Below are 13,266 nucleotides of genomic sequence, written 5' to 3'. Positions count from 1 at the left end.
ATTGAAGCATCTGTGTTTTAGGGCCCCACCACAAACCACATTTTAGGTAGTGATACCAAGTTAGGGTGCCACTGTGCCTATTCACACTATTTCCATAATAAAATTGGTTCACTTCCGGGTTGAGTTATATTTCTCTGTATTATACATGACATTTTTAAGTTTGTTATAGATCTAGGGATGGTGACAGAGCATTTGCCTAACTTGCATGAGGTCCTCAGTTTGATTCCACAATATCAGATGCTATAAAAAGGTTTGTTACATCTGTGTAGCAACATTGCGTCAGTGGGGGATAGTGACTAGGAAAAATGATAAGCAATGACCCAAGTCCCTACGTTCTGTTCTATTCCAGAATAAAAATGATTTGAAAGCATCAAATAAATCCATAATGCAAGAATTCAGCTGCTGCATTGTCTCTTAATAGTATTTTATTTAAAAGTTCACTATTAGAGCACTTACAATAACACAAAATACTTAAACGTGGTCAAGGGCTGTTCTGAAGGAAGTTTTCTTTACATAGGAGCAGTGATGTTCATACGTTTAAAAGTATATGAATTTGGGGCTTAGATCAATAGAATCTGTCATCTGAAGGAAATAGACACAACTTCTACCTTGTTCCAAGAGAAAGAGAGAGAGAGAGAGAGAGAGAGAGAGAGAAAGTATAAATGACACAGCTCTGAAGATTTCATTTAGCTCAGAATAAGCCAAAGAAAAGAAAAGCAAGAATATAACCACTTTAGTGTTTCTTGTACCTGCTGACAGCCCAAAAACCAAAATTGCAAGCCACTATCCATTAAGTAAATCCATAATCTAAAAATCTGTCACATTTGTCCAATTCAGTATTATAAGAAAGAAAAATGATATAACTGGATTATCCAGGGAAGTGAGATTGATAATGATAATCAGAAATGTCCCAGCAACATGATAGAAAGGTTCATAAATTAAATCTATAGTTCTTCATTTCTACAAATTTGTATCGTATTCTGTTCTGCTAATGTGTCCTGAATATGGCAGATACAATCAAAAGGTATGTTTAAGGTACGAAGAATTTAGAGGATAGAACTGCAACATCTTCAACTTCAATCACCATTAATCAACACCATAAAAAGTGAACTGCAAATAAGCACATAGGTAATCCTAATCCACCAAGAACTAAAATAAACATATCAGTAAGCAAATGAAAATCTCATGAACAAGTTGCTGAGAAAAGACTCTTAAGAAGCTTTTGAAAAAGTGTCTGACAGCATTTAATTGTGAAAGATACAAGATCTTAAAGTATAGCACAGTAAAGGGGTAGAAAGTTTGGTGTCAATATTCATCTTGGGGAGACAAAGCTGGGAATCACTTGCTTCAGATAAAATGTGGCTCAGGAGGATTGAAGGACAGCTCCCGGAGTCTGCTGCTCTATGCTGCTTTTCCAGCACTGTACTGCCTGTAGTGGAAAAGACTCTTGGAGTCCACATTGCGAGATTTCTGCACAGCTTCAGCAAAAAGTTTGGTCACCTAAAAATAAGATGCCAAGAATCTTAGCAACCTCCATGAGATGAAAGTGAATGTTTAATGAACCAGAAGTGAAAAGTCACAGTGCCTGTTACCAGTTTTCAAAGAAGCATGGGATGAAAGGTGCAATGTATTTTTTTATATGGGGATTGTTTTTCCATCTTAGGCCTCATCATGAATAAGTTTATTTCTTCCTCACTGGAAGATTTAAAACAGACTTGGGGAGACAATAAAAATACAATAGATAGTTAATGAATCTCAAATCTGTGAATCTTATCACTATCACTTATCATTGTCTGTGAATTGCACAAGAACTTGTACTACACCTGGACTTCTAATTACGAACTACTTGCTTTTTACATGGTGTCTTTCCTTGAGAAAGAAGATTGAAGGTTGAGTGTTTATTTCATATCACACTGTCACTTTTTAACAAAGGATAATTGAGTATGTAATTAAAGAGCCATGGATGTTGATCTCATTTGTTTGCTCAACAAATGCTCTGTGTCCCAGGTAAGCCATATCCTAACTATATTAGCATCATTACTTTAGACTCTATTAAAACTTCCTCTCTGTTCTGACTGCTACAAGGAGTGGAGAGATGTGGCTCTACTGATCAGTTTTGTTAGGGGAAGCCTTCTGGAAAGAAAATTCACATAGGGACTCTAGCTACATGAAAGAGCATACCTGGAAATTAGTCAGAAGAGCAATTCCACTGTCAACAGCTGTCCTCCGGATCACATAATTATCATGGACAAACTTGGTGTTGTTGTTGGGGAGGTTAATCACAAGGTCAATGCTGCCATCTCTTATCAATCTAGAAGAAAAAACAAAATAAACAAAAACTTGCAGATGGCAATGTATATTTTGTCATTAGTTTCAAGAAGATCAACATACATTACTCCCTTAGTCATTCAGTCAATGCCATGCTGAGTTGACCCTCCTCTTTTCCTTCCTTAGTATATGTTCAAATGACCTGGATATTGGGATTTTAATTTCAACTTCATTCCTTCAAAGAATTCTAGTGGAACGCTAACAGGATACATAAAAATAAAACAAAAATCGATATTCCCTGGAAAACAGACCTTACTCTCTGACCACTGGAAAATCCAGTAGTTTGACAGAGGTTGGTTTGTTTGAACCAACAGGAGATTCTTCCAGCATAAAGGACCTTCCAAGTCCACTGTCCTGCCCTCAGGCCACGTCTACTTCACTGTTTGTTTCTGGTGCCTTTCAGCAGGTGGATTTCAGGATGAACTATTTCACATTATTTGTGGGGCTGTGACACACACTGAGATGTGATAAGCATAAAGTCGTGTTGATTATTGTTTTACAAAGCTATGCAAAGGGCATAGAGTACCACTGAAAGCTTGGTCAGGTCTGTATGTGATGCCATTATTTTATAAATGTGATAGAGATTTATAAATTGACTGGTTAGGACCTCTGAGAAGTAGTATAAAGCATAGAATTTGGAATTGGAGAGCCAGTGGGTGGACTAAGACACCTCAGAACAACTGAGAATAATTGACTATATGCTACATAGTCTTGTAAATGTCAATGCACTGGCCTTCCTCAAAGATTGTGCAATGCAAAATGTGTATTTTAGCATAAGCCAGAATCTAATAGTGATAAGGCCTAAGGAAAACTTGATTAAGAAATGGCCACTTAAATAATAAAATAGATGATATTATTATAGTGCTCACTCCAGCTTTATGCATGTAATAAGTGCTAAGTAAATTGATCCATAACCACAGTGAAATGAACATGATCATATATATCATATGTATAAGAGTACATATTTATGCATATATACATACATACTATTGTATGTATGTATGTATGCTTCTATGTAATTATATATAAATATGATATATATTACATATGATTACATGTTATATATAACACAAATTAAATACATAGTCACACACATACATACATATAGTGTTTAAGTAGTATTTGATATAGTCAGGACACATTAACAGGCAGAATAAGATTAAAAAAATCAGTAAGATGAAATATACATTTAATTTATAAACCTCTCCGTCATGATGTTTGCATATTTCTTTTTTCTGATAATCATTCTCACATATCTGGTTAATCCAGTAAGATTGCTTTCCTTTGCTATAATTTGACAAATGTTCTATTTGTGTACATCACGTATACACCCGTGACAATATATGTAATGGCCAATTTCCTGAGTGAAACTATACTGTCATCCACAATTCCATTCATGTTTAATTTGGTTCACTAAGAGGACTTCTAAGTGACCCAAACAAAAATGAAACATTCCTACTTTATCAGTTCTCACAATTAATCTCCCATCTACTGTAACAACCTAGAAAACAGTCTGTCCAATTCTTACTTTCTGATGGAAGAGAGACTTGGGTTCTGCCCTTCCTGAGATGGCCATGCCACGGGGGTGGCAGGGACATTGTTGGCATTGAGCCAATCTGACGTGGCTTCTGTGGCAAAAAGCTGCATTGAAAAAAGAAAAAGTCAGTTAATTCAGACTTAGAGATCCAGGAAGACTACTAGTATCACTTAAATCATAAAGAAGAAATTGAGGAATATTGAAGTAATGTGTTTTCAAGAGTAGAAACTTGAGCCATGCACCAGGGCTCATATAATTTTAGTTACTCAGGAGCCTGAGATCTGAAGATTGTAGTTCAAAGTCAGCCTTGACAAGAATGTTGGTGAGATGCTTATCTCCAATAAACTACTCCCTCCCCCCCAAGAAAAGCCAGAAGTGGAGCTCTGGCTCAAATGCTGGAGTGCTCACTTTGAGCACTTAGAAAACTTAGAAACAGTGCCCAAGCCTAGAGTTCAAGGCCCAGGACACACACACAACACACACAAGTAGAGACTTGAAAATAGAATGTATGGGGGGCATGAGAACTTTGTTATATTAAAATATTTACAGTGGGCCAGGCCCCAGTGGCTCATGCCTATAATCCTAGCTACTGAGGAGGCTGAGATCTGAGGATCACAGTTCAAAGCCAGACTGGGCAGGAAAGTCTGTGAGGCTCTTATCTCCAATAAACCACTAGAAAACTGGAAGTGGCGCTGTGGCTCAAGTGGAAGAGCACTCACCTTGAGCTGAAGAGCTCAAGGACAGAGCCCAAGCCCAGAGTTCAAGCCCCACAACCAACCTATACATATATATATATATATATATATATATATATATATATAACAAATATATATATTTACAGTAAAAAAATTAACAACCTTACATTTTAACTACCCTTATAGAAGAGAAAAACAGAAGGATTCATGGTTTAGCATTTATTTTTATTAGGTGAACACAATCTTATGCCCACAGAACCACCCTTGAGCTTTGGGAATAATTTTGTTTTTACTGAACCAGGTTTCCTGTAGAGGTATGCACTGAAAAAAACTTTTGCCTGAAACTAAAACAGCTGGAAACTATGACCTCATATGGAAAAAGGCAAATAAAAAAGCAAAAAATATATGGAAATATATGGAGACTTTTCCCAATTGTGCATCAGCAAATTTTCTAAGTTTTTAGCTGACAGCTTCTATTGAGTTTGTAATAACTTTGTTAAAACTTAAAACTAGTTATTCTGATCATTTTGTTTTGTTGAAGTTGATTTAACTACTAAATGAGTTAAATCTTTGGGGTTGAAAGGACATATTTTGAACTACTTATTTTTCCTATTTCTGCAATATTTTATTTGTGGGCAGATATGAATACTGATAGAGAACTACTTGAAGAAAAAATAACAATAAGAGCGCATACCTTGAAACCTTCATTGTGTAATTGCTCAGCCACACCAAGGAATCTTGGACGGAATGATTGCTGGAAAAGAATTTAACAAATTCACTTTGTAGATGTGCATGCTCTTTTTTTCTCCTACATATAATACAGTGTTTGCTCATACCATCATAATTTTATAAAAAGCAATCCCATAGGTGGTCATGTGTTTAATACTCAATGCTGAAAAGTATATTCCTTTAATCTACCTACTGTATGAGTCCCTAATTTTTTTCCAAAATGGGTAATAAAATTCCTTCAATATTATCTTATTCTCTACCTTTCATCTAGTTGCTTTGTCACTGTAGGTGTAGACCCACCTAGTTCTACAAGGATCCTTCACGTGGACAGGGAGAATTTAAAAGGCATATGGGTCAAGACTGGCTGTTGTGTTTATCCAACTTGCTCTAATTGCTGAGTTCTAATTTAGCCCTCACTAAATTAGTAGCTCATGAACAGAATGGAGCTGCAATAAATCAATTGTTCAGAAATCAATTTCACATTGGCTATCAGGTGATAAAAGTTTGTGGGTAAAGAATGAGCTCTGGATTCACTAAGCTCCATTTCCAATTTTGGCCTTACCACTCACTAGTAGTGGACACTACAAAAAGTAACTGTCCTTGAGACATCAATTCACTTCTAGAACAGCGAAAATAGTACTATTACTACTTTCCAAGACTCCTCAACCTATTAAGCTTTATGACCTTGAGCAACGTAATCACCCTAGGATGTAGTCTCCTCTGATATAAATGGAAATAATTAACAGTACCCGTGCACAGGCTCAGAATGACAGCTCAGACAACTAATTTGTAAGTAAGCTACATAACTATTAGAACGACTAATACTTAGCACAGTTACTGGCCCCAAAATAGCTCTCAATATTAATTGCAACTATTAATATAATTGTTTTCTTCATCCACCCAAGACTACATTCCTACCTTCATCCCTATTTTGAAGCTTAGTCTCCTCTATTAGCTGTTATACTTTCAACAAAAAGCAACCCCATGAATGTATACATTTGTATGATGCACATATATACATATCATACTTTCACATATATTTCCCCAATGTGTTAGTCACTGTTCAGATATTTTCTTTTACTTTTTCCACATGGTACTGAGAATTAAAGTCAGAGCTGCCATTCTATCATTTAAAACCACATTGCCAAGACTCCTACTTTTAGCTTACTTTTCAAATACTCTTACGAATTTGCCCATGTATTTTCAAATGGAGAGCCTCCTATGACTGCCTTCTGAGTTGGTAGAATTACAGGCATGTGCCACCACACCTCAGATATTTTTTCAAAGTCCACTGTTGTGGTTTTCCTAGGACCCCAGCTAGATTTGTTTAGGTTCCACACCTTGCCTTCCCTGGATTCCTGCTGACCACCACCATCGGATGACTCCCACTTCTGAGCATACCCCTTGCACCCAAGAGGTTATACTGCAATGACAATGATCAGGATGAAAGAAAACAGAGCTGAATGATTGATGTAGAGAGCAAACCTAACTTTCTGCTTATTAGCATGAGTGTCTGAGAATTGAGCTAAATAAAATATTTAAAATAATAGATATATTCAATTATAGATACTTTGAAATAATCATTCTTTTTAAATGATATTATATTTTGCTAGTTTCCCTTTACAAAATGGCTTTAAATGGGTAATATAACTTGGTTCCTTCAAGAACTATCTTATGGCATATTTGAGAGTGGAGAAAGAAAAAGAAGGATGAAGTAGAAATAATACATTGCAATATGTGAAGATATTGCAGGTGTCTCAAGGAAAGCTGTTAATCAATAAAGGGAAAAGGAATCAAGAAAAGCAAGAGACAGGGTTAGTCTGAGCAAAACATAATATATGTATGTCAGACATACCATGGGGAAAGTCTTCACTCAATTAATACACACTAAAGACTAGGAGTGACAGGAAAGAAAGACAGCTTCTGTTGACAAGCAAGAATCAGCGGGAGAGGGGAGGGAATGGAGATAGTAAAGGAGGGTAGATATGACCCAAGTATGTGATTTGAACAAATAAAAATAGAAGTGCTTGAAATGGTTTTAAAAAGGAAAGTGGTTACAGTAGTGTGACAGAGGGCAGGAGATTGCTGGGGTTGCATATAGGTATAGCTAAACAAAATCCCCTTTGTACAACTAATAGATGTTCATAAAAATCTTTTTAAAAAGAAATTATATCAGTGGTGACTGAAGAACAATCATGGATATGATCTAATTCAGATCCAGAAAGTAAAAATGGTGATAAAATAAATCAAAGGGGGTGGTGGCTGGGAATGTGGCTTAGTGGTAGAGTGCTTGCCTAGCATGCATGCAGCCCTAGGTTTAATTCCTCAGTAGCACATAAACAGAAAAAGCCAGAAATAGTGCTGTGGCTTAAGTGGTAGCGTGCTAGCCTTGAGCAAAAGAAGCTCAGGGAGACAGTGCTCAGGTCCTGAGTTCAAGCCCCAGGGCTGGCCAAAATTTTAATTATTTTAAAAAAATCTAGATCTGTGCATGATGTTGGTAGCACTCAGCCCACAAAAGCCTTCTAATATGTACACACAGAGGGTCTCCAAGATCTAAATCCTAGGAAAAGACTCCAAAGACAATGTTCAAATACAGAATTCTTTCAGATTCTAGCCCTCGCTGGCCCCTAGAACTGCAGTTTTATGAGAGGAAACTATTGCCAAATAGAAAAGATAAATGCAACTGAAGGAATCTCAGCTAAGGCAGGCACTGGGGTTATTTATGACACTCTCCTAGAACATGAGCTTAGATACAAGAAAGTCCACAGCTACACATTCTAAAAAGTAAAACAAAAAACAGAGTATAGAGAATAACTCTTAGTGACAATAGGAAAATGTAATAAGGCAGGTAGAAACATATATATATATATATATATATATATGAATATATCCATATATATCATATTAGACAGAAGAACAGGACAATCAACCTGTGCAAAAGGTTGATATTGCTAAGAGGCAAAAACAGATAATATTTAAGGTTTTCTTCAGAGTTTAAGATACCATGATATAAGGCAAATGCACAATCAAAAAAGTGTGCAAAAGTAAATTCCTCAGGATACAGAATACTACATATTGATCTGCTAAACACAGAATAGACTGAAGTGTGCACCAAAGCAGATCAGAAGGCTCAACAAAATATGTGTTCTGCTGCTACCAACTTTAAACTCTCAACTTCTTAAACTTTCCTCTGTCACTTAAAATATGGTGATGATGATAATGAGATAACTCTTAGCCAGGTTTGCAAAATATCATTCCACAAATAAAGTGGTTCCTAAATTGTGGTCCCTACATCAACACGCTCAGAATCACCCCGAAGTTATTAATAAACAGAACAATGTGGACTCCACTCCCAGGGTTGGGATCAGCAGTCCAGATGTGATTTCCAGCCATCAGAAACTCCCCAAGAGATGCTGGTACATGCTTCAGTTTAGAAATCAGAATGAAGCAAGGCAAGATGGACTACTTTTCACTCATTTTACACTTTGAGGTGAAGATGTATTAACCCTTAGCCAAAGTCGCCATGAAAAATGTTGAGGGAGGAGTACTACAATGCAATTTTTTTCCCCTTTGCCATTTTAAAGTAAAATAAGTCAGCAAATCCTCTGAGACCTGCAGACACCAGGCAGAACCTCATTATGGAGCTGTTTCAGTACTGTCTCCCACGTGGAAAAGATAAATATCCAACATGACAGTATTGGCAGCTCCCAGCTAGGGAACCACTCTGCCTTCTGGTCTGGGGTGTTGGCTTCCACACACACATTATAAACTTCTATCAAACACGTATTGAACACTTGTGACACATAAAACAGCCTCTCTATAGAAGGAAATTACAGCTGTCAGCTTGCATCGGAGTAGGCTCAGATTTCAAAGCTGATTGAAAATACCGGTGCAAGAAACCATTTGTTACTAAAGGTGAAAAGTACAAGATGATTTATTTTCTTGGAAATGTTTATAAGGAAGAAAGTCCTTTTAAGAGAGAAATACATAGATGTATTTCCTCCAATGATCATTTTCACATTAATCCAACTTCGAGCTGCAGAAAAGACAGCCTAGTTACTATTAAGTCATGCCCATGGATTCTACAGGGATGCGTGGATTGACAATGGCCTGGTTGTTCCTAATGATGCCTTTTTGAAAATAAAAGGTTATTCATGTCACTCGGAGTTGTCTTTTCAAATAAAAATGCTTGCTTTGTGTTTCTGAGAGATGTTGGAGCAGATGTCAGGTTGGTGCATGCCACTTTCCAAGCCTCACTGAATAGCCCAATCAAGGAGAAAAACACAGTGAGTGCTCTTGATCTACTCTAGAGTAAATCACTCATTGTTAAAGAGTGTTCTAGAAAACCTCAAAACAAGGCAAGACTGCCTACTCATAGCTGCTAAAAATAAATCACGATGGGATGAAAGGTGCCTGGAACTATTGCAGGAAAATCAAGGATGATTGTGTTAGCACATAAACCTTCATTACACTGTTCTTATATTACAAATGCCTTGGGATTTGGAATCGCTCTTGCTAGAGACACAGAACATGCTATCATTGACAAGAAACCTTTGACAAAAATCTGCATCTTGATTCTTTTTTCACCCCTCCTAAATCCTAGTTGCAAAATATACATCTTATACATATTTCAAACTTGCTGGGAAGTTTCACCTATGAGATTTTACTTTAGAAGGACAGAAGCAGTCTGTGTAAAGGAAAAGGGAAGCAATTAGAGACATTAAAAAGTTAAGAAGAATGCTACGTACTGTGTGCGCCTACCTGCTTCCATACACGCAAGTACACACAATTTATTTTCTAAAACATTGAGAAGTTTCTGATACCTGACTACATAAAAACCATAGAAAATGTCTATGAAAAAAATATTCCCAGGCTCAGAGTCCTTTCTCTTCTACTCCATATTGCTATGATCCTTTCATTTTATCTTGCAACTTGTTGTGGGAAAATAATGAGTTATGGTATATTTATTAAACCTTTCTACTTTTAGCATGCATTTGGATCAGGATGTGGACACAAAATAAGGCAAACATTATTTCAAAAGGGATAATTACTGGCTATTCTCTCCATTGATACATGAAAGAATAATAAAGCAAATTAACTACAACAAAGATGGCAACCAGTGTTTTTCTGTGAATGAAGTCCATACAACAATGAATGATAGCCTTAAGAAATCAAAATGCATATACAGACATTTGTTTTTATAACTTCCTTACAAGGAATAGGGATTTAGCTAAGTGGAAAGCGCAGAAAGTTTGCCTAACACATGCAAGGTTCTGAATTTGGTACTCCGGAAAATTAAAAAAAAAAAAAAAAAAAAAACCTGTCTTCCATAACTGGCCCTCAACCAGTTGCTTTCCAATGTACTTGCTATATATAGCAGCTCTATATTCTATGTCCTTTTCCAGTTGATTTTATGTATTTGAAAGAGCCCATATTAGTTCTGGCCAAGTGAAAAATTAAATAAAATATTGTTAAAATAGTAAAATGTGTCCTTAAATACAGAAGCTATGTGGCATTATCTCCATTAGCCAGGAAATCTAGATAAAAAGTTATGGTTAAATTTGATCCCATTCTAGCTAAAAAAAAAAAGTCTAATGACTTGCATAGCTATTATCTCTCAACTTAGTATATTCTGTCATGTGTTTTATTCAGTTTAAGTCATCAGATTAAGCACTTTTAAAAAAAATCACTATGAATGAAAATCCCTCTTGTAGTCATAAAGAGATTTGTTCTATTCAAAATGAGACAGCATTGCTAGAACCTGATAATCTGTAGAGGTTTGCTATCTTGCTCATCAGTTTCCCCAGTTGTATTTCACTAAAATTATATTAAATATTTTATTAAATATTAAACACTTCATTAAATAGTATAACCATTAGTTCTATTAATACTCAAAAAATTATATCCAAAACGTGTATTTCTAAGTCCCTAACAGTTTTCACTCATACATTCACAGAATGTTCTTTGCAACAACTCATGTGGCTGTTGGAGCCTTGATCTCCTTAAAAAGCAAATGCATTGAAAGGTAAACTTTCAATAGACAAACCAGTGCTGCTTTAAGCTACATTTTATTTACCTACAAAACCCACTTTTTCCTATAAAGCAATATGCTGTTCACTTATGCCAATACACACCAATGCTTCATAGGGATCAAATTAACTTTTGTTTCACATTTCCCTGCAGCACTGAAACTAAACAAGGCACAATTTTATACATCACTGACTTCTTCAGCTGGTATTTTAAAATGTTAGCACTATTATGATTGTTGTGAAGATGAGGGTGAAGGGCATGATCTCCTCTGAATGCCCCCAGGGCTCACATTAAACTTTAAGCCATAACTGGAAGGTGGACAAATATTCTCATACTGGGGACTTAATAATACTTAATACCCATTTATAACGTGATGAGTCGTTCATATGATGTGATTTGTCTCTAAACTGCCATTAAGCTTCCCAATTGCAAGTCATCTTGTTAGCTTCTGCTCTAACTATTCACCATTGCCCTTCCAATACCTTTATAAAGAAAAATCCCAAGTTACTCTTTGCAGAAACTTCTCCAAAGCCGCTACACTTGTCCAGTCTCCAGAGTCTAATTTGCTAACGCTAAAATACCCTAATGGCATGGCATTTATAATAATCACCCACTGGCTTGAGGATACCTGGTAAGTTCTAATTATATCTTTATTGATTTTGGGGTAACCATGCAGGGTTTGCACTTATTAAAGGCACAGCAGGAATATTATATAAATTTCTTCATTTTTTATAGGAATAGAAAATTACTCATCTCAAATAAAATTGAATGAATAGTGGGAAGTATTGTTTACAGGAATTTTATAAACATAATGTTTGTTGACTCTTTCAATAACCATCCTAAGGGGTAATACATGTTTTCCATCCAACAAATTACACTAAGACTTAGATTTAAGTTATGTTTATAAGCAAACAATGCCCATCTATTGCACGAAGATACTGACTTATAATTGCCTCACTCTCCTAATAATAACAAACAAGAACATCACAATATTCTCCTGGATATTTCATAGGTCCATCAACTCACTGATTTTAATTAGATATTCAACGTGGAATCTCTCATCTTCACTTTGACAAATATGGAGTTTAAGACACCAAATAATCAATCAAGTAGATCACTGTAAAATGGCAAGATTAAGGATGAAGACTTACAGGCAGTACTTACTAGTGGAAGAGTAGATGCTATAAATATGTATGTGTTACCAAAGGCATACAGAGAAAAGGCAGGAAAAGACACAATGAGATGCAGCCTCATTGAAACTCATGTTCATGAAACATATTCAGGGACTAAAGAGAAAGATGGACAACAAATATATAGAAAAACCCTAATCAAGGAATTGAGAAAGATTCATTTTTTTAGATACTCTGAAGAACCCTGATTAAGTGCTACTTCTCAAGCAATCTCACCTTTTCCATACAATGACCATTTCAGCCACTCACAGTGTGTGCCCCTGGGAATGGGGGAAAATTTTATACAACTTACCTGGATTCCAATAAGAATGCCTTTCTGTGGTATCTTAAATCCTGTAGAAAGCATTGCCTTTAGGAAGGCTGTATGAATACCTTCACCAAAGCAAGCCACCTGTTTAGGAATAAATGAAAGAAAAAAATAGTGAACTAAAGTTAACCACCAACACACAACAAAAAACAATAAAAACTACAAAACACAAAATGCAACAAGTGCCTAGTTATTCTGAGACTTCTTCTATCGCTTTTATAGATATTACTGATAGACCAGGCAATCTGAATTCAGAGACCAATTGACTGGCCAGAGCAGATGTATCTTATGTTTTTAATTAAGCATAATGAATGAATAAGCAATTCTTCCTCTATCCAACAGCATTCAGTGGAGCAACATAGGGGATTCTACTGCATTACATGAATACAAATCACAGCTCCTAGTCAAGAATGTGTTGAATTTCCAAATGTTAATATGACCCAACGCTTA

General features: G+C 36.0%; 1 protein-coding gene across 1 annotated transcript in view; it reads right to left on the bottom strand.

The window, feature by feature from the left end:
• Nucleotides 1-1,401: 1,401 nt before the first annotated feature.
• The window catches only part of Cps1 (carbamoyl-phosphate synthase 1, mitochondrial), a 109,486-nt gene continuing 97,621 nt past the window's right edge, over nucleotides 1,402-13,266 (bottom strand). Inside the window, exons 34-38 of the mRNA XM_013029099.1 lie at nucleotides 12,802-12,900; nucleotides 5,255-5,314; nucleotides 3,857-3,969; nucleotides 2,182-2,311; nucleotides 1,402-1,500 (exon numbers count right to left, since the gene is read on the bottom strand). Of these exons, the coding sequence (XP_012884553.1) occupies nucleotides 1,402-1,500; nucleotides 2,182-2,311; nucleotides 3,857-3,969; nucleotides 5,255-5,314; nucleotides 12,802-12,900 (501 nt within the window). The remainder of the gene's footprint in view (nucleotides 1,501-2,181; nucleotides 2,312-3,856; nucleotides 3,970-5,254; nucleotides 5,315-12,801; nucleotides 12,901-13,266) is intronic.

Source organism: Dipodomys ordii, unplaced genomic scaffold (genome assembly GCF_000151885.1).
Source record: "Dipodomys ordii isolate 6190 unplaced genomic scaffold, Dord_2.0 Scaffold1, whole genome shotgun sequence".
Classification (NCBI taxonomy): Eukaryota; Metazoa; Chordata; class Mammalia; order Rodentia; family Heteromyidae; genus Dipodomys; species Dipodomys ordii.
The sequence above is the reverse complement of the archived record's forward strand: the minus strand, read 5'-3'. Positions and strand labels throughout refer to the sequence as shown.